The following is a 23137-nucleotide window of genomic DNA, read 5'->3' on the forward strand; positions in this document are numbered from 1 at the left end:
GATTGAATGTATTAGCCTGAAACCACTCTCTCTCTCTCTCTCTCTCTCTCTCTCTCTCTCTCTCTCTCTCTCTCCCTATGTTTAATGTAGTGTTTAACGTAATGATTCTAGTAATGTTTCTTGTATTGTTTAACATTATGTATATTGAAATGTGTAACATAATGTTAAACTGAATGTTTAATATAATGTTTAACGACATGAATAACGGATGTTAAATGTAATGTTTAATTTAATGTAATGTTTCTTGTAATGTTTCTTGTAACGTTGAATGTAATGTTTAACGTAATTTTTAACATAATGTTTAACCTGATGTTCAGCCTAATGTTTAACGTAATGTTTAATGTAGTTAAACGTTTTTACTTTTCCTGTAGAAAACAGCTGGGCCAGCAGGCCAGCATGTGTCGCTTCATGATCGCTTCTATCGATGTAAAAAAAACATTTTTAATATAAACCCTCCCTCTCTCTCTTTAGAAGAAATCTGTTTGTGTTTTTCCACAGGTGCTGTTATTGGATCCTGAAAATAAGGTCAAATTAAATGCCGTAGGTCGCTTATTTCTGCTGATTAATTAATGAGCTGTAGTTGAGCATGGATATCTTCGCTTTGGTGAATGCCCTTCAATTCAAGAACACCTTTGTTTTTGTGCTTAAAAGCAGTGTGTTTGATCCCTTCAGAATGAATAGATTGCCAGTGACACCATGTGTATGCTATCGGCTGAGCTGAACAAATATGATACCATGCTGTGGCCTAGTTTCTATGGGATGCATGACGCTTCCTAGAGCTGACCGAGAGATAGGGAGCAGGGGGGAGAGAGAGACGGAAGAAGATAAAGGGGGAGGGAGGGAGAGAGTGAGGGTGGGTGGAATGGGGGGAGAGTGAGGGAAATGAAGAGAAAGAGAGAGAGGAAGGAAAGAGAGAACAAGAGAGAGAGAGAGAGAGAGAGAGGGAGAGAGAGAGAGAGAGAGAGAGAGAGGGAGAGAGAGAGAGCGAGAGAAGAGAGAGAGAGAGAGAGAGGGAGAGAAGGGGAGAGAGAGCACAGTAGAGGAAGCTAGCTCCACACAGAAATTGGAGGGCAAACAGAGCAGAACAAAGCCATAACAAAGCATCACAACACAAACAGAGAGGAGAGCAATGTCCTCTGGCCTCAGGCCTTCACGGCCCTCAGCCAACTCAACCGGTGGATAGGAGTCCATGAAACGTTCCATAAAACATATAAAATACTGTGCTAATTTTAATGTGCTCGAATGGAAAGATGCAGAGTTGGCGCTTTCTTCTTGTCTCTCTGGTCCTTTGAAGTAACGTTTTGGGATAACTGCTGAGAGAATGAGATTCTGACAACGCCCTGAAAAGAAATTGATTCATATTCAGAAGAGGTTTTGTTTGAATATACCAGGAGATGGACTCTCCAGCACTGGGTTTTGTGTAAAGGGCCGTAAGACACGGTGGGATAGGGTGGGATATGTATGGATGCAGGGGGGTGACAGAACGTATAGCTTCGCTTGATGGACACGTTTACCATCAGGGAGACAGACAGGACCGCATCGCGGGACAACCAAGGCCGGTCTTAAGTTGTTAGCGGTAATTCAGTTAGTGCTGGTGAGGTTCTGGCCTCCAAAGATACGATCAGCATGTCGCGCAATGCTAATAATCACATGACTGTTGCCTGTTGCAGAAGTCATTTACATATTTAACAGAGACCTCGATGTTATGCGACGCCATACCGTGTCGTATCGTGTAATGCGATAAATAACACATTTAAAATAAAAAATAAAAACGCATGGGAATGTAAAACAACATTGATGTCCCAGAGGCCTGTTGGATTTACAAAAGAATCTCACCAGCGCTATTGGGTAGCGATACTAGTTAGAGGCGCTCATACGAAGTCACGAGTAAAGTGATGTGGTTTATGACGCGTTTCCAACGGCGGGTGCGGGTAGGTTTGGTTTGAGTAGGTACGGCACGGTTCGCGTTTCTACCGCCAAAAGTGGGCGGGGCCCAGACTTAGCAGTGATTAGCTGTATTTATCTCTCAGTACTCCTCAGTTGGGGTACCGAGACTTCTGAAAGGGTGCCAACAAGTTCGAGCTACACACACAGTCCATTGATTGGTCGACAGAATAGTCACTTCCGTGCGTCTGGGGGATACATTTTTCCTTGGATTTTTTAGCAGGCTACACTGTGTCGGGCTGCTATGAGGTCACGATGCTTACGTAGCTGCCGCGGCTATCGCCATCCGGCTTATACCCCGCCCTGCCATAAGGGTACTGTCGGCGGTTGAAACGCGACCCATAACCGAACTGGACTAAACCGCACCTTCACTACTGGGTCAAGGTGTACTGGGCCTAAGCGCACCTGTCGGTGGAAACATGCCATTAGTTGCGACGGTAAAGCATACATGTAACTCCTGTAGCAACTCCATTATGGATGAATGTATGAATTAATAATTAAGGGCTTAAATCTAACAATAAGGGTTCATGCAAAAATAAGCATTTATTAACGTTTACTAAGAGTTAATTTAATGGTAATCTTTTACTAATAGTTATGTAAACTGAAGGTGTTCATGTTAACTAAGGTAATGGTGTTCAAACTAAGGTATTCATTTATGGAGAGGGATAACCCTAATCACTAATTTTGACCCAAACCCTAAACATTATGCTAATGATATATAATAATGCTTATAACTGCATTAATTAATGTTAATTAATGCTCAGTTAATCTAACCTTATTGTAAAGTCTTACTAATGAATGGATGTATGCAAGGCTGCCTGCATGGATGGGAGGATGGATAAATTAATGGATGAATGGCATAATGGATAGATGAATGGATGAATTCATGAACGAGGCCAGGAGCCAATGAAGGAATATGAGCCGAGTTGTCCAATCACGTCGTTGCTGGTCACTAAGGTGACGTTTGACCGATGGAAAGTTCATCCCAGGTGCTGTAAACACGAAACGCTGCGGCTGCTGTTAAGGCAGCGTGGCACAACCGTGACAACGCATGGCCCAGAAACCCTCTCTGTGTCTCCGTCTCTGTTTTCTGTATCTGTGTCTCTCTCTGTCTCTGTCTCTGTTTTCTGTCTGTGTTTCTTTCTCTGTCTCTGTCTCTGCCTCTCTCTCTTTGTCTCTGTCTCTTCCTCGGTCTCTGTCTCTGTCTCTGTCTCTCTCTCTCTTCCTCGGTCTCTGTCTGTCTGTCTCTGTCTCTGTCTCTGCCTCTCTCTTTGTCTCTGTCTCTGTCTCTGTCTCTGTCTCTCTCTCTCTGTCTCTGTCTCTGTCTCTCTCTCTCTCTCTCTCTCTCTCTCTCTCTCTCTCTCTCTCTCTCTCTCTCTGACTCTGTCTGACTGTCTCTGTCTATGTCTGTCTGTCCCTGTTTCTCTCTCTGTCCCTCTCACTTTGTCTTTGTGTGTTTGTATCTATGTCCCTCTCTCTTTCTCTCTCTCTTTCTGAAATGCTGTTTGGCTCTCCGTGTCTCTCTTTCTCTGTGTCTCTTTGACACAAGAGTAATTACAGTGAAAGCCAGAGAGAGAGAGAGAGAGAGAGCGAGAGGAAGAGAGAGAGAGAGAGAGAGAGTGGGAGAGAGAGAGAGAGGGAGAGAGCAGTAGAGAGAGAGTGGGAGAGAGAGAGGGAGAGAAAGAGAGAGTGAGAGAGAGAGAGAGAGAGAGTCCTGCCTCTTGTTTTAACATGAGGATGAGGTAACGTGATAGCGGGTAGCGGATGGAGGACCTTGCAGTGCTACTACACACCCTGCACACGATACACATCATCCACCCAGCCATCCATCATCCACCTCTCTCCATCACTCCCAGGTCATGTTATTTATTCATTGTGTGCTGTACAATAGAGATTCAGGCCCATGGTTTCTGTATGTCCAGAGTACGGACGCTCTCTAGACGTACAGAAGCCTTCATTCGATTAGTCACATAGGAGGCCGGAGGATTTTAAGTATTATCTTAAGTAATAAGCAGTTACTGGTTAACTCAAGAGTCAACATTGGGCACTTTCAGGCCTGAGTCACAGGAACCGTTGAATGAACAGTGCGATGCCGTGCAGGGCTGGACGCCACCGCCACTATCGGGGGAGATGTATGGTATGTGTGTCAACAGGGGTTGAAAGCACTTAGCTAGCCGCTTTTCACAGGAGCCGCACATTTCCGCGACAACCTGAACGAATGTGCAAAGGTAAGCGAGGGCAGAATGTGCAGAGTTGACTGAACATGTTTCTGATGAGGCGGCGGGGTTTGACCTTTGAGGCTAAAGTTCAATTTAGCCGTTTTTTAGGGAAAATAATATGGCACATGTATATTTATGAAAATATATGTGTGAATGAAAATGAATAAAGTTGTATCGTTTAAAGGGACAGTATTTTTCTAAGCAGGGGTGAAATGAAAAGTCATCAGTAAACATATATACATAGATGCCAAACTGGTCTTTGGATCATGGAGTATGTCAACATCGTAACAGGTCGTAAGTACAGCAGTTACGGGTAAGCTGTGGTTTATCTGGATAAAAAGCACTAAAATATTGAGTATCTCCTCAGATTTCAATGAGTCAATTGTATCAAGGGTTTATGATCTTTAGGGAGTCTAAAAATATAGATGACTGTATGTCTGCTTTTATCCTTTAAGACATCAGAGCAGAGCGCTTCCATTCAGATGTGTGATGGACAGATCACCCCCGGATTATCAGTTGGTACGGTCCATCATGCAGTCCTTCCAGCCACTGGACACGACCACATTCTGCTGTCACAAATGGATGGATTTTAAAAAGACTTACAATCAGTAACTGTTTTTTATCAACAAAAAAGTGGTGTATGATGAGGTTCATAATCAGGTATATATCATCATACATGCCATTACAATAGTAGAAGACAGTAAAGATTGCCCTCAGTTCGTTTTCAAGTAGGAAAAGTGGTACAACATTTAAAGATAATACCAAAAAGCATATCAATGATGTTCTCAATCCTTTTAGGGATGCAATCTATATCAATGATTGCATCTCAATTCTACTATACTTTCCAAGGCCATAAAGTATGTTTCATGAAGACTACTCTAAACCATCACTGTCAGAATGATGTAATAAACGCTTCCTTTAAATTGACCGGAAGAGACATGTTGGAAACATGATAACAAGCATATTTTTCAAGCATCAGGGTTGAACACTGTGTCTTTCTGTAGCGTGTCGGTCACTATGCCCTCTGTCTCATACAGCAGAACAACCCAGGGTACGCTCTGCATAGTAAACACATTATTATGTAAGACTCACCGACAGAAGAGCACGGCATTTCTCATATTGACTTAATTGAAAAGTGTAAGTGGTATTTAATCGCCCCACACACAGCAGCACCTTTGCAATATACCTATGTCCTTTCTAGAGTGATCACTCTCTCTTTCTCTGTTTCTTTCTATGCAGCTCCACCCTTTTGCCTCTCCCTATCTCATCTCTCTCTCTCTCTCTCTCTCTCTCTCTCTCTCTCTCTCTCTCTCTCTCTCTCTCTCACTCTCTCTCTGTCTCTCTCTCTATCTCTCTCTTTCTCTCTCTCTCACACTTCAGTCCTCCTTACTTTTTTTCTTACCCATTCACCCTTTCATTCTCCCATAGCAAGCATTAATGCGGTAAGTGGAGACCCGAGGCGATCTTTAGTCAACGTCCTCACGTAGCCAGCAGCCTCATGTTATGGGGCTAGGAAAAGCAAGCATTAAAGATTTGGCGCCATGCTCTTTAATGAGATGAGGATCTATGGGTCACAGGCTTCAATTGCCCTTAAGAGGCCTTGAGCGAGAGCACAAAGCTTCACTGTGGTCAGCTAAGGAGTGATGTCAAAAGACATGTGGTTAGCATCACTTCCATACAGTGGAAGCGTGTGTTGCAGGAATGTTGTGGAAGCGGAGCGATCTTCAGGCTTGTTCTAATGGTTATACCTTCTAGAGTTCTGGGGTGATGTCTCCTAGTGTCCTAATGGTGATGTCTCCTAGTGTTCTAATTGTGATGTCTCCTAGTGTCCTAATGGTGATGTCTCCTAGTGTTCTAATGGTTATACCTTCTAGAGTTCTAATGGTGATGTCTCCTAGTGTCCTAATGGTGATGTCTCCTAGTGTTCTAATGGTGATGTCTCCTAGTGTTCTAATGGTGATGTCTCCTAGTGTTCTAATGGTGATGTCTCCTAGTGTCCTAATGGTGATGTCTCCTAGTGTTCTAATGGTTATACCTTCTAGAGTTCTGGGGTGATGTCTCCTAGTGTCCTAATGGTGATGTCTCCTAGTGTTCTAATGGTGATGTCTCCTAGTGTTCTAATGGTGATGTCTCCTAGTGTTCTAATGGTGATGTCTCCTAGTGTCCTAATGGTGATGTCTCCTAGTGTTCTAATGGTTATACCTTCTAGAGTTCTGGGGTGATGTCTCCTAGTGTCCTAATGGTGATGTATCCTAGTGTTCTAATGGTGATGTCTCCTAGTGTCCTAATGGTGATGTCTCCTAGTGTTCTGGGGTGATGTCTCCTAGTGTCCTAATGGTGATGTCTCCTAGTGTCCTGGGTTGATGTCTCCTAGTGTTCTAATGGTGATGTCTCCTAGAGTCCTAATGGTGATGTCTCCTAGTGCCCTAATGGTGATGTCTCCTAGTGTTCTAATGGTGATGTCTCCTAGTGTCCTAATGGTGATGTCTCCTAGTGTCCTAATGGTGATGTCTCCTAGTGTTCTAATGGTGATGTCTCCTAGTGTCCTAATGGTGATGTCTCCTAGTGTTCTAATGGTGATGTCTCCTAGTGTCCTAATGGTGATGTCTCCTAGTGTCCTAATGGTGATGTCTCCTAGTGTTCTAATGGTGATGTCTCCTAGTGTCCTAATGGTGATGTCTCCTAGTGTTCTAATGGTGATGTCTCCTAGTGTCCTAATGGTGATGTCTCCTAGTGTTCTAATGGTGATGTCTCCTAGTGTCCTAATGGTGATGTCTCCTAGTGTTCTAATGGTGATGTCTCCTAGTGTCCTAATGGTGATGTCTCCTAGTGTTCTAATGGTGATGTCTCCTAGTGTCCTAATGGTGATGTCTCCTAGTGTTCTAATGGTGATGTCTCCTAGTGTTCTAATGGTGATGTCTTCTAGTAGGGGTGATGTTGTCTAGAACCACTCTATACAGAAGGCCTGGGACTGCCCTCTACATATAGACTAGAATCATCCTCTACAGATAGCCGAGAACTGTCCTATATTAACTGTAGAGGAAGCATACACCGTACTTCAGATTACCCGTGGAGATAGCCTTAAACAATCCTCTACAACAAGGGCCTGATGGGCCGCGCGTGACATTAGAGCGCCGGTTCATGGAACCAATTGCTGGCATTTCTGAGTTCAACAGAAGCAGTCACTGATGGCAGACTTCCCCACAACTCCCCTTACCGCTGTATGGGATTTCATCTGTCAGACCAATTTATTCATTCAAGAAAACACTGGTGTTATTTACTATCTATCGTCTCACTACCCTCTCCGATTTGAGGTTGGTGTTTTGCTTTACACTACTAACCATTTGTATGAGACTGCTTTGGATTATTACTATCTAATTATTAACAAATACATAATTATATGGAATGGAATAAGAGCTTTGCAGCAACCGCCCTATTCACTTTTACAACAATAAACAAAAGAAAGTCAGCTTACATTTGAAGACGTACTTGTCTTGACTCAGCTGGCATGACTCAGGGTTTGCATGAAAGCTAATTAAGAACAGCAATTTGTTTACAGTCCAGTTGAAAGTTGATTGTTGTGCTCAGCTTTGTTAGCCATTTGTATCTGTAGGCGATAAATTACCGCTTCCAATTTTGCAGGGAAATCTATCCCAGTGGCCTGCAATTTACTTGTGGAATCGTTATACATCCACAGCCACTCTTTATCCAGTTAATCCGTCTAATGCCCATGTTCATTAAATGTATGCACCTCAATTCTACTGTCCTTGAGAATGAATGAAAGATAAACGCATCTAACTCACATGTGTTTCTTCAGTTAGACCCAGAAAGCTATTTGTGAAAAACAAAAGTTTACAAATAGAAGCACACAATCAATCATATTTTAGGATTTGGTTCAGCTAATATTGGAAGACTCCTCCAGAGAAAAACCATGATGGAGTGTGTGACGGGCGTAGTGCAACGACAATGTATAACTGATCTTAACACCAAATACAATGTTGGAGATTTAATCTGAAAAAGAACTCCTCACACGGCACAATGTAGCGGTTCTTTTCCAATATTAGAGGCACAAAGAACATTAGAGACGACATCTTAAATTGTTAACCAATGTCTAACTGTGGTGAGCATTTGTACAGGAAGCAGCCAGACCCTGAGAGGTGTACAGTAGGCCTATGTTTCACTAATTACAGATGAACGTCAACCCAGCGCGGTTCGCCATGCAGATTCTGAAGCAACCAGCAAGTCATGTGACATCTCTGGCGCAACACTGTGGTGCTCACTGCTGCTGGCTGAAGCAAGCAAAAATGTAAATAAAAGATTGCTTGGCTGAAATGGCAATGGCATGCAAGCTCTCCTGTGCAGTCCAGTTGGGTTCGATGGAATGAAACGTTAAACATTTCAGCTCAGATTAAGGCCTGGCTTTCATTTTTTTTGTGTCCATGGTGAGTCACTTCTGTGACGTCCATCTCTCCTACGTCACAATCAGAAGGAGATGTAGGTCATGGACTGATCTTCAGCAGCCACCACCATACAATGCATTATGAAAAAAGGCTTACATAGCCTTCTGTCTAGTGGCTAGCAGCCATTTCTCTTCAATAATCTAGCCAGTAGCACTGCAAATCACTCTTCGCTAAACATACTGCGTACTTCAGCATTAGCTGTGAGGGAACATTGTATTGGGCTAGCTTCTTTTCGTAGCATTTTTAGGTAGCAACTATTAATATGATTGTTATCTCTTTTCTGTCAAATCAGCTCTTTGTTTTCTCCTTGCCACATTAGTCTGGAAGAACAGAGGTTTTTAGAGGTGTCAGTTGACGCTAATATAGAAGATTCTCTACACACAGCGCAAAGGATCAATTCAATGATACGATCACATCTGTGGTGATCTGAATTTGTCATCTAAAAACCTCTGAGATGAATATGTTATCCAAATGGGTAAAATACAGTAGACAAAGCAGGTCTCATGAAAGATTACCAAGAATATTTTGCTGTTGGGCCATAGGCCTCAAAGCAGTCCATTTCATAATGACTCAGCACAGCAAGGCCTAACATGATACAGCAGATCATTTTCAGAACAGGTCATTTGATTAATAAAAACGTGTATCGGAATTGTCTGTCAGCAATTTTTTGTTTGCATCTGTCCACAATGGACAAACAAATATTTGTTGTTGCAGTTTCCAGATCCGTACTGCCTTTTTCATTTTTTACATCAAACCTAAAAAAAATAATTATGTCGGACCAGCAAGGCAGTGTGACTGAAGGCTGCCGAACAACCATTTACCCTTTTTAACTAACTCTGATTTACTCACGTGTTATTCCTTACTTAGATGTTATGACTTGCATTTAGCATGTGAGTGGTAGCGTACAATTATATACATTGAGTAGATCTTTATCTTATCTTGCATCAACGCTCATCCCCCTCTCAACCCCTTCCCTCTCCTCCACCACCCCTCCATCTCCTCCTCCATCTCCTCCACCACCCCTCCATCTCCTCCTCCACCACCCCTCCATCTCCTCCTCCACCACCCCTCCATCTCCTCCACCACCACCCCTCCATCTCCTCCACCACCCCTCCATCTCCTCCATCTCCTCCTCCACCACCCCTCCATCTCCTCCTCCACCACCCCTCCATCTCCTCCACCACCCCTCCATCTCCTCCTCCACCACCCCTCCATCTCCTCCTCCACCACCCCTCCATCTCCTCCACCACCCCTCCATCTCCTCCACCACCCACCCCTCCATCTCCTCCACCACCCCTCCATCTCCTCCACCACCCCTCCATTTCCTCCACCACCCCTCCATCTCCTCCTCCACCACCCCTCCATCTCCTCCACCACCCCTCCATCTCCTCCACCACCCACCCCTCCATCTCCTCCTCCACCACCCCTCCATCTCCTCCACCACCCCTCCATCTCCTCCACCACCACCCCTCCATCTCCTCAACCACCCCTCCATCTCCTCCACCACCACCCCTCCATCTCCTCCACCACCCCTCCATCTCCTCCACCACCCACCCCTCCATCTCCTCCTCCACCACCCCTCCATCTCCTCCACCACCCCTCCATCTCCTCCACCACCACCCCTCCATCTCCTCAACCACCCCTCCATCTCCTCCACCACCACCCCTCCATCTCCTCCACCACCCCTCCATCTCCTCCTCCACCACCCCTCCATCTCCACCACCCACCAACTCTGCTCTTATGCAGTGGGTCACACTGAGTCACAAGGCCACCGATGACAAAGGCCCGTCTGTGTGTGTGTGTGTGTGTGTGTGTGTGTGTGTGTGTGTGTGTGTGTGTGTGTGTGAATGTGTGTGTGTGTCTGGTGTGGTAGAGAGAGAGATAGAGAGAGAGAGAGAGAGAGAGAGAGAGAGAGAGAGAGAGGAGGCTGTTGGGTGAAGCAGATATGGCACACAAGGTGGACACTATGGCTTTGTGTCTAATGTCTGTGTTGCATACGCTTGTGAGTGCTCTGTACTTGACCAAGCTTGTGTGTGTGTGTGTGTGCGTGTGTGTCTGTGTGTGTGTGTGTGTGTGTGTGTGTGTGTGTGCGCCCAAGTGTGTGTGTGTGTGTGTGCGCGCGCGTGTATGTGCGTGCGCCCGAGTGTGTGTGCTCCTGAGTGTGTGTGCGCGTGTGTGTGTGAGTGTGTGTGTGTGTGTGCCTGTGTGTGTGTGTGTGTTTGTAGGATTGTGTGTGCGTTTCTATGAGGGGAGTTGTCTCTGTGTAGCATGGTCTGCAGACTGTCATTTTAAGAGCAATGAGGATACATATGGATTTTAATTCATGTATTTTTTCCCTTGTGTCGCTAAATGTTGGGTGTTTGGGTTCATTCACATCTTGGCTGGCATCTATGGCGTCAGCATATTATTTATTTAGGTTATGCTCAATCTTTTTTATTTTCTTCGTAGGATGAAGCAGAAGAAACAGCCATTTTGTGTCGCGATGAGCCACATTGAGGGGATTCACCTCTACCCCAATTCAGTGAACGTCTACAAAAAACACATACACACACACATGCATATCAAGGGTGGAGGAGATAAAAAGATGATATGATGATAACGACTTACGGTTGCTCTAATAACAATCTCACAGGTGATGGAATAACAAGCTAGCAACTAATTTGTTAAGAAGCTACAGGATTTAACAACCAGCTAACATGTGATGTTATAACAAGGAATATTAATAATACGAGAAGGACTGCTTATCATCTGGGTTTCCATTCAGTAGAAGAAGGTTACAGAAAAGAGACAGAGAGCAGGGAACAGTATATAACTAACCTTGCGTTTTAATAACATATTAAATAGCAACAACAAATAGCAACAATGCTGGAAAAAAACAAACATTGTATCTGTAACGAGATCCTACAGCTCCACAAACTCCTTTCCAATTCAAACAAGATGGAATGAATGGAGGCTGGAGATTTATTTATTAAGTTTAAAGGGCAGCTGTTGATTAAGGCAGTCACCGATGAAAAATGTACAATTACAATTCCCTAAATGAATTATAATATATATTAATATATTATATATTTCCTGGTTAGAGTGTTCAGGGTATAAGGGAAAACCACTCCTTTTGATAAACATATAATTTCACTCAAAATGACATGTAAACTAGCCTGAATGCCTTGCTGGCTATAACTGCCTGAGCATAGTACTGATAGTCACATATATAAGAGACATCTAAGAGTAAAAAATCTAAGAGTAAAAAAAAAACAAGCAAACCTGCCCAAAAATAAAAGTTACAATCAGACATCCAATCTCACTTTAACAAAGGTGGACAGCACAAACACAACAAACAGCAAACACATGCTTGAAACGGCCAGACTCTTAGCCTTACCCTGCAGTATGCAGTTAGTACACACCTTGCTGCAGAACTAATTGAAGGAGACTCTCCTTCTGAACACGAGACCGGGACCTTAAACAGTGGAACAACCTCCCACCTCAGACCTCTCAAGGAGGGAGGGAGATATCTACTGTAGCATGGGACATGTGACCGGAGACATCTTTGAAAGAATAGAAGAGCAGATATCGTCTTTATTATGCCAAGCACACATACACACACAAGCACACACACACAAACACACACACACACACACACACACACACACAGGCATGCTTTCACACAAACACACACACACACAAACATACACTCACAAAGACACACACATGTACACACACACTGGGACACAGACACACACACACATACGCTCAGACAGACTCACACACGACACAGGCACGCACAAACGCACACACGCACACATGCACACAGGTCCGCATACACACAAACACACACACATACATACACTTCATCCATTGAGTCCCTCTGTGGTGGTAGTGGTATGCCCACTTCACTCGCCCCCCCCCCCCCCCCCCCCCCCCCCCCCCCCCCCCAGCATCACCATCTCCTTGTTGTCATATGACTGCTGTTACGTCATCTAGCAGGGAACAGAGCGTCTCTGTTAGTCTATGGGTGCTGCGACCCCCCCACCCCTCTCTGTCTCTCTCTCTTCCTCCCTCTGTCTCCCTCTCTCTCTTCCTCTCCTTTTCTCTCTCTTTCTCTCTCCCTCTGTGTCTGTGTGTGTGTGTCTCTCTCTGTCTCTCTCTCTCTCTCTCTCTCTCTCTCTCTCTCTCTCTCTCTCTCTCTCTCTCCCCCCCCCCCCCCCCCCAGTTCATTCAGATTGAACTGACATCTCAGGTTACACCACAAGACTAATTCTGATTGCAGTAACAATCCCCTCCCCTCTTCCTTCTCTTAGCTTTACCCCCTCATGGGTTGAGCTAGTTTCTCTACCATGTTTACCAATCAATGAAAAACTGCCATTTTGTCATTGTTGAATGATGGAGTGACCCTGACATTACTGACCCACAACAATGATGACAAACAGAGATGGATTATCTTCCCACTGTAGAAGAATGAGCTGTCTCTTGTCCTTCTAGAAAACTTGGACACTTGAGATTTCATCTTCTGTTTATACAGGATTCATTCATTCAAATATTGAAGCATGTCACATGTGTTTCTGTCCCATATTAATTAAATAAAGTGTTAATTACATCATTTGAGGCAATGATCCACAACGCATCCACATTAATGTAATTATTTAAACCTCAAGCTTTCCTTCTTGGAGACGGTTAAACTGGTTCAATTTAAAACAGAATGTGTTCATGATAGAAGAGCAGGTTGAACAGGTTTTGCACTGAACAGGTTTTACACTGAACATGTTCACCTTCGGGCTCAACCGGTTAAACCTAGAAACATGGCAGACATCGGCCGCTTTGAAGCCCCTAAGGAAGGAACATGCCTGTCCTTTATTTATTCAATCGTATGTATTTTCCGTCAATGGCAGTTTGCTGCTACAAGCCCCGCCCCACAGTGTGCATTCTTCTGATGTTCTTCAGTGACATTATTGTTCACAACCGCTTAAATTCACTCTTGTCGTTCTTACAGTGTTATGGTTATCGAACATGTATATTCTGTGTGTGTGAAGCTTTTGGGGGGGGACATTAGAATAAGAGCCATGTAATTCAACTGTTTTACAAACCGTTAGTTAGCTAGTGGTCCATAATTAAAGCTAAACTCCTCAGTGACCTAGCATAGACTCAGAACGCTTGCCCCACGCCTCGTAGTGGACCCTCTGAAACATGCTAATAGCCTTATTAATATTCATACCCCCGTTTAACGGAGTGGCACTTTTGAGAACACAGGGTGGTCAAATTAACATTTTGTGAGACTGAAATTAAATAACCAATAGGAGGTTTGGCGTGACCTGATGTTGATCACAATGATCCAGTGTGTAGATCAACACAGTGTGGTAAGGCCTGGTGGGGTCAGTAGGATCTAGGTTTGAGGTTATAGGATCAACACCTGATGTGGTTGATCACAATGATCCAGTGAATGGATCCATACGGCGAGGGGAGGCCTGAGGGGTTCAGCAGGATCCAGTGAGTAGGGTATAGCATCGACCCAGTGTGGCGTGTGGACGTTTCTCGAGGTGCCCCTTGTGACCTCAGAGGTTAAAGCCACCAATCTAGGGAGATATACAGACACTACAGATTATTGCAATGCCATGCAGGGAATAGATTGTGTCTGAACATATGGTACCATTTTCTTGCTCTGCTTTATTTTCCATTTTAACACACAAGGTGTAGTTTCTTTATTAATATTCATCACTTTGTTTTGCATTTGCTGCTGATAACTAGAATCTGATCATATGCATTATGCCAGTTGTGAAATCATATGGAGACATCATATACACAAACACACACACACACACACACACACATAAACACATCTCCAAACCTCTTGTCCAGTGATTCTGCGACGTCTGTCCGTCACCAGAAAACATTACATTTGTTCGCCTTTCCTCCACTGTATTCCTCTCCCTTGTCTAAACAAGTCCTGGTTCTCTCCTTCCTTCTGTTTTTCTATACTTCTTCCTTTCTCTCTCTCTCTCCCTGCTGCACCAGCCTCCCCCACTCCACTCTCTCTGTCCCTGTCTCTTCCTCTCTCTCCCTCTCTTGCCATCTCTCTCAATCTTTCTCTCTCTCTCTCCATCTCTCTCTTCCTCTGTCTCCATATCTCTCTCCCTCTGTCTCTCTCCATCTCTCTCTCTTCCACTCCCTCAACCATCTTGAGCATGTACTTACAAACACACATGATCTCAGTACCACACTATAACAAAAATGTGCCCATCTAACTAAATAATGAAGACCTAATACGGATATTTGGCGTAATAATAATGATAATAATAATTATAATAAATATTATTATTATTATTATTTAATAACCCTTACCCCTTGTGTTATTTATTAGGTCCCAGTCATCCACACACTTCCACAAACACACAAACACACACACACACACACACACACACACACACACATCTACACAAAGACCCATACAAAGCTAGTGCCTACTAATTTCAGTCTCTAAAATGGTGAAAGGGGATATATATACCATAAAAAATAAATGCAAAAGTGAGACCACAGTAACGGCAGCAATTAGTCAAATCCAGCCTGCCATTTGCAGAGCTTGCATCTATGGATGTGTATGTGTGTGTGTGTGTGTGTGTGTGTGTGTGTTTGTGCGTGTGTGTGTGTGCGTGTGTGTGTGTGTGTGTGTGTGTGTGTGTGTCGGTTTTGCGCGTTGCGTCTGTGTGTATGTGTGTCTAAAACCAGTCATGAGTACTAAACATCTGATCCTACGCGGCTGCCTGTCCTCATCCCCCCCTCCTTTCCCGCCCATCCCAGCCAAGCTCCCCCCCCCCCCCCCCCAATCCCCCCTATAGCTTGGTTGTCTTTGCCCCCCCTCCCCCCAGCCCAGGGCCTGAGCAGACCTGGAGAACAAGCATCATATGGAGATATAACTATAAAAAATGAATAGATTCACACACACACACACACACACACACACGCACACACACAAAACACATACATGTAGACACACACAACAGCAGCACTACACACCATGGGTGTCTCCCATCCCACAGACCCACAGCGCAGCTCCCCTAACGCACACAAGCTTGCCGTTATATAAACCTGGCATCACTGTCGGCCCGAGAGCTTTCAATAACAATTAAAGATGCACGGAGAAGATGAGTCAACCACAGAGATGGCTCCTCTGTCTGCGCCCGGCCAAGGGAGGGGAGGGTGGAGGAGAAGAAGAAGGAAGAGAAGAAGAAGAACAAGAGAAGGAGGAGGAGGAGGCTGCCTGCTTTCAATGCCATCTCTACAACACACGCGCACGCACGCACACAAACGCACACACACACACACAGACTGACACTCACACACACATGCACAGCAAAGAATAAATAAATAAAAAATGACTCCAGCTCCTCAAAATGGTCCCAGTGAGCCAGCCCTGCTAGCTTGCTCAATACCCAAGGAGAGGCTGGAGTCTAAACAAGGCCAACCCTTAACGTGATCATAAAGAAAATGTGTGTGTGTGTGTGTGTGTATGTGTGTGTGTGCGTGTGTGTGTGTGTGTGTGGTGCGTGTGTGCGTGTGCGCGTGTGTGTGTGTGTGTTTGTGTGACATTAAAGGAGAAGAAGAATCAGGAGAAGAATAAGAAAGGGGGGAAGAGAAAGGAAGGGCTTACCTTGTTCACCGTCCAGCTTCAGCAGAGACTGCAGGAGGAAAAAAACAATCCAGCCGTAGCACTGCTGTTCTATCCTCCTCCTAGCTATTCTCTCCTCTCTCCAAGCCCTTCTATTCTCTCTCCTAGCCCTTCTATCCTCTCTCCTAGTTCGTCTATGCTTCCTTCTAGCTCTTCTATCCTTCCTCCTATGTACCTCTCATATTCCACACGCTCACGTGCACATAGTGCTCTCTCTCTCACTCCTTCAACACACACGCACGCACACACACCTCTTTTCTCCCTTATTACTGTCTGTGCTCTATATCCTTTCTTGTTTGCTCCGAGGCAGCTGAGAGACTGCAGTGATGGGGGTGGAGGGCGTGTGTGTATGTGTTTGTGTGCTCGCGTGTGTCAGTGAGCGAGAGAGAGAGAGAGAGCGAGATAGAGAGAGAGAGTGTGTGTGTGTGCATGTGTGTGTGTGCAGAACAGAAATGGGAGGGAGGAGTCAGCATGGAGAGAGAGAGAGAGAGAGAGAGAGAGAGAGAGAGCGAGAGATAGAGAGAGAGAGGGAGAGGGAGGGAGAGAGCAGAAAAACGTCCAGGATTAAATCCTGAGAGTTGGGAGCAGAACAGGCAGAGGCAGAATGCATTGTGGGTGTTTATTCAGCAATGCAGAGATTAAAATATACACACCTATAATTATATGGAGCAGGAGCGTTTATTAGCCAAGATAACTTGGGGGAAGGCGTACACACGGCTGGTCGGTAGCAAGGTTGGTTGTGCAGTCATTGATGAAACCCACGAGATAGAGAGAGGGAGCGAGGGAGAGAGAGACTGGCACCAGTTAGAGAAAAAAAGGAGAGAGAGGGAGGGAGGGAGGGAGGGAGGGAGGGATGGATGACGACAAAGGCCTGGGAGGGAGGGTGGGGGGTTGGATAATGGTGTAATGTGCTGTTTCCGTGCCAACTGTTTCTGTGACAGTGCGGGACCACATCCTTTATTGCGATAGGCTGGAAGCACAAATTGATAGAGGCTCTGGCGAATGAGGCGCACCCCTACAGAAGTGGACGGTGATACAGCTCTTCACTGTTTGCTTTCACTCCTATATTCATCCTGGGGGGGGGGGGAGCTGGATATGTTTGGTTTGTCCACAGAGAGGTAAAGCACCCGCAACACCATCATGAGGACACACACACACACACACACACACACACACACACACACACACACACACACACACACACACACACAACACACAGACACACAGACAACACACACCCAGTGTCTGGTAAAAGTAAAAGGAGACCACGTATCAGGTTGTTGGGCTGTGTTGTGTAATGTAATTGTCAGCGCACCAACCCGGGTGTCATGGGCAGTGAGGTAATTCATTACACACCAGCGGCGCAGAGCACATCTGGTGGGAGGGAGCCTATCTCCGCTGACCCTCTATCCAGCCTTTGTTCTAATCCACTCAACAGTCTGGGGCTCCACCACCCCCCGATCCCAACTCAGGCTGCTCCCCCTTCGTACATCCTGGTGCCCTTACCCTCACTTCCTGGTTCCCTCACATCCTCTTCCTGGTTTCCTTACACTCTCTTCCTGGTTTCCTGAGACTATCTTCCTGATTTCCTTAGACTCACTTCCTGGTCTCGTTACACTCTCTTCCTGGTTTCCTTACCCTAAATTCCTGGTACCCTTCAACTCCATTCCTTTTTTCCTTACACTTAAGGGCTGATTATGGTTCAACGTTGACGCAACGCAGGGGGGTTTTCGGAGCCGTTACATCCTTGCGTCAACCGCAAGGGCCTGACGTGTGCCTCCCAAAAATGTTAACCCTCCGTCGAGGGTTAGCAAGTGTCTGCGTGGTCCTTGCGTTGCGTTTAAGTGGAACCGTAATCAGCCCTTTACTTCCTGGTCTCCTTTCACTCTCTTCCTAGTGCCCTTACACTCACTTCCTACTGTAGTGCCATTGCACTTACTTCCTGGTCTCGTTACACTCTCTTCCTAGTGCCCTTACATTCACTTCCTGTTCTTGTTACACTCACTTCCTAGTGCCCTGACATTCTCTTCCTGGTCTCGCTACACTCTCTTCCTAGTGCCCTTACACTCACTTTCTAGTGCCCTTACATTCACTTACTGGTCTCGTTACATGCTCTTCCTAGTGCCCATACATTCGCTTCCTGGTCTTGTTACATTCACTTCCTATTGCCCTTACACTTACTTCCTGATCTTCTTCCACTCTCTTCATGGGACCCTTGAACTCACTCTCTCTCTCTGTTACTTATCTGAACAATGCTTGAGGTATACACAGTTGTATCCATGCAGAGAGCGAGAGAGATGTTGAAATCTCAAAATGACGTGTGACGTTGAAAACTTTGTACCATAAATTAAGTTCAGCTGTTGAATCTCCGCTCCATGGATTACAGTAAATTGCAAAGTACCTGATTAATTTTCAATATTTCAAACATCCCCTCCCATCATGTGAAAAACGTAAACTATCATACCATATTTTCACTGACTGTATGTTCCCATTCACAGCGTTTCTGTCTGTCACAACCTGACACAACCTTACAAGCCCCCCACCCCCTTTTTTCTCTCTTTTCATTGTGTCTCTTTGCTGTGCTCCACTCTCTATACCTCACCCTCCTCTGTTGCCCCCACCTCCTTCACCACCTACAACACCCCAGCGAAACACTGACTCTCTCTATCCATCTCTCTCTCTCTCTCTCTCCCTCAGCTTCCTGTCTCCCTAATCCTTAATCCTGTGGATTTCGGTCAGGCGGAACGAGACAGCTTTGATCATGCTCTCATATCAAGCGTGCTAACAGAGTCCCACAGAACCTCCTCTCCAGCAGGGACGGAGCTTCAAACGGGGGGTTCACTTCCCCCCCCCCCCCCCCCCCCCCCCCCCCCACTCTTGGTTCTGTGGAAGAAGAGGAAGAGGAATGACGAGGAAGTACTGCAGAGGTTGTGTCTTTGGGGGAGACTTTGTGGGATGAGGGCATTAATAGAGTAAACTAGGGGGAATTGTAGCCATCCTATCAGGTCAGTGGTTGTTCTTCAAGGTTAAACGAGAAATTGTTTCCATCAAACATTTTAGCACATTTTATATCTTTTTTAGTTATTTATTGTTTGCCTACAGTCGACATCTTGAAAGTGGGTTTCAATATGTATTATATATGATTAAAAACTTGGTTTTCTTGTTATATAAAGCAAGGAACAAAAAAAAAAATGTATTCAAGGGTCAGCAATTCTTAAATCCTCTGAATGCTAATCTTGGAGGTGTGTTCTTGAAAGCTTGAGGATTTATTGTCTGAGATACCCCAACTTGTGACCAAAATGTCCTTATTTGGTGACTGTTGATGTTTTGGAGGATACAGAACGTGCAATGATACATGCTAGGATGTACAGGCTAACCAGAGTTCCATGCTCATATAGCGACCTTGCAGTTGTGCATGAATATTCAGATTATGTAAAGAGTCTCCCCTGTTCATGACCACATGACCTGACCTGCTGCTCTGGGGGGAGGGGGGTCTCTCTTAGTGGACCAATAGTATAGTTACATGGGACCGACATGACACCAGTGCTGTCCCCACGTGAATATATCAGTTTGCGTTCACAGATGTGGATCAGGTGCTTTACATCAGGAACAAAGCATTGGTATCGCTCACAGCTCATTACCAGTAGTGTGACATGTTATCCTTTCTCTCTCTCCCTGACACACTCTCTCTCGCTCTCCATACTCTCTCTCCCCCTCCCTGTCTCGCTCTTCGGCTCTCTCTTGCCTTCTCTATGGCAGCAGCACTGAAGTTATGGATATAAATATTAGGGTTGGTGTTATGTTACCTCCATTATGTTAGAAAAGGCGTAGCAGAGACCACTCCAATGTTAACTAATTTATTCACCTATATACACTCATACAAACACATACAGCTGCTCACATCGAAGAACAATAATAATAATAATGATGAAAGAAAGTACCATTTACATTTAAATGTAAATTAGCTGACATAAAATTTACCTCAATCAGATCTTACCTAGAGCTTTAAACACAAATTTCATGGCTTGAGCCATACAGTGCCTAAAGTAAGTACCATGAGAGATCCATATATAAACTGTTGTGTGCATAGAGCAAAGAGGTACACACATAAAGTAAAGATACACAAGATATGAGGAAGTGTTCAAAACACACACAAACATGCATGCATACACACACTCACTGTCAAGAAACGAGCTACCAGCAAATAAAACAGATTGTTATATAATTTATCTGTTTATTTCATGTGTTTTTCTTATTTGTGTGTGTTTCAGATTTCAGATTGTTGTAACTTAATATATGTAAAAATCCATGACCTGTTCTGTGACTACTGTGTCGTGCTTCAAATACGTCCTTTTTTTACTGCTGTCTTTAGAGTAGAGCCCGACACCTAGAGGCAAAGTCTATGAATTACATTATTAAGTAGAAACATTTGCACACAATCAGAAATAAAGACTGAATAATACAGTCCAGTTAAAAGCAGAGCAATTCAAAATATCATATGTATATCATAAGTTATATGAGACTACATGATTAACAGACATGTCATCCTGTTTCAGTTGTTACCGTTCTTCATCTTTTTTTTCTTTTTGTTCAGAACCGAACGTTATGTAGCCTAAAAGGTTCTTAATACTCCATATAATTAAGAATCAATTAACATGTTGCTAGAGTTTTAAAGGTAGAATATATATTATTATATATAACACTAGCTAATGTATGTAGGTAAATAAAAATATATTTTTATTTATTTGATAAGTTTTCAATATGTTTTCTTGGTCATTTCGGTTCCAAAATCTGCTATCGAAGTAATTGCTGCTGCTTAGATTTGTAGCAAACTATCTCCTTATGTATCGAGAGTTTTTTGAAGTTAAAATACAAACATTATTTTTATGCACTTGCATTCAATTCCTGCTGAGCCAACGTCCCTGAACAGATTGCCTATAATCTTGAGGAATGCTCCTCCCTCCACTGGTGGACTTTGGTAATCCTTAGAGTTCGTCTAGAGGAGGGAATCCCTTAACCCCCTACTTAACCTTTAAATCGAAGTTCTTTCTGAAGAGACAGCATGTCACTCTTGACAAAACTAAAGTCTGCACAAGTTAGAACTTTGAAAGTGATGCACAAGAATGAAGATGTAGTCAGATAATACAGCATGGGCGGAGCACATTGAGCAAAGCGCAGAGCAAATTCCTCCGTGCGCTCAGGCTTCGGCGTTCACTCCCTGCTAGTGCGGAGCATTTTAAAGGTCCGTGCGATGTCGGCTGCCAGCATTGTTGCCAGATTGGGACAGATTTCCCGCCCAATCTGGCAACACTAGCTGCCAGGGCTCCAGTTAGCATGTCAAGCTAGTCGATAGCTACAGCAATAGAGTTGGGGATGTAGGGATAGGCCTCTAAACACGGGGTTCCAACCACTATATCTTAAGACGCTGTTCTCTCGGTGGAGACACGACATGACTGACGATCCAGTCCCAAGAGGTCCGACTTCATCACCCGGTCACATACGTCCATGCTACACCCCCCAGTTTACATCTACTATAAAAACATACCGGATAAAATTCTTACACACAGCCATCTCTTGCCAAAATTGCGAATAATAAAACGTGGTTCTTCTGTTCATACTTTCTTTTAAATGACCATGTATCTACGTCTGCAAATTAAATATATGGTCCGTCTTTTGTAATTCCAGCAGGGTTGTGTTCAGGCATTTCTGTGTTGATAGTGTTGCTTTTAACATATTAAACTGCGTATTTCTTTGGAATACACACACACACACTTATATTAAATATGAATGCTGCTATTATAACATGCCTGCGTTGCGTACAAACGCACAGACACCAGCAGCGCAAACACTTTCAACCATAACAGCGTTCCCGTGCACGTCTCTGGTTAGACTCTATTCTACTGGGCGATGCGCGCCCCCGCGACTCGCTGTAGAAAACAAAGCGTCTTCCATTACAGCAGGAGCTGCAGCCCCCGGGATCATCAGTCACACCGGACAAACCTCTCGAATATGGATATACAGTGGAAGTAGTGTATTAACAAACCGAGCCTGCCGGGCTAGGGTGCCGACGAGACATCGGAGAACCGACGACACAGCGTCAGTCTTTCCTCGGGTCTTTGTCCCTCCACCATCACCGCGATCTCTCCTGCGAGCTTGTTCAGCTAGTGCTTACTAGCTGAGGCTAGGACGTGTCGCCATGTTGTCGTTTAAAAGTAACTACTAGGGACGCCTGTCTCCGACGGAACCGCAGAAGACATCTCCACGGTCCCAGCGGGTTGTCATCGGGACCGTATTCGGTGTTCTCCCCGGACCCAGGTGACCAGGTGTCGGCGGGATGGCGGAGCAGGGCTACACCTCCTGGTGAGTGAAGTCTGCTGCTGCCGGGGTTCCTGACAACCACCATTATCACACAGTATTGTACATTATTACACTTTATCACATATCTGGCAGTTTGACCCAACCAGTGTGCACAAAGGGACCTTGTTTAGACATCGCCGTCCTGGCAGCTAAATGCCAATCCTCTTGAGTTATTTTTCAGTAGTCCCGATGCTGCTAGCTATGCAGCTAGCCAGTGGCCGCTACCTTAGCTGCTAGCCCCAGTAGCAGCTAAGGTAGCGGCTATCTAATGAAGTCAGCTGATGAAGCGCTATCGAGCTCCGGCCAATTCAAACGCTGCCATTGTGGCAACAAATGCTAAGAAGCTAATGAGCTAGCGCGGTGGTGCGATGCTCCCTATGACGACCTTGTTTCGGTCATATTGTGGTAGTTGCGGACTTGCAAGTGGGATAATAGGTCGACCCCAGCCCGTATTACGAAACCTGCCCACACGTCAACGATAATATTTAGTAATAAACCCACAG

At 44.8% G+C, this 23137-nt stretch overlaps 1 protein-coding gene across 4 annotated transcripts in view; it reads left to right on the forward strand.

Moving 5' to 3' along the window:
• The first annotated feature begins 22213 nt into the window (after positions 1-22213).
• sppl3 (signal peptide peptidase 3) overlaps positions 22214-23137 on the forward strand; it is a 34306-nt gene continuing 33382 nt past the window's right edge. For all 4 annotated transcript variants that reach the window (XM_079734681.1, XM_079734682.1, XM_079734683.1 and 1 more), the window contains exon 1: positions 22214-22637. In XM_079734681.1, coding sequence (XP_079590807.1) covers positions 22612-22637 — 26 coding nt within the window. In that variant the 5' untranslated portion in view covers positions 22214-22611. The remainder of the gene's footprint in view (positions 22638-23137) is intronic.

This window comes from Pollachius pollachius, assembly GCF_949987615.1.
Source record: "Pollachius pollachius genome assembly, chromosome: 4".
Taxonomy (NCBI): Eukaryota; Metazoa; Chordata; class Actinopteri; order Gadiformes; family Gadidae; genus Pollachius; species Pollachius pollachius.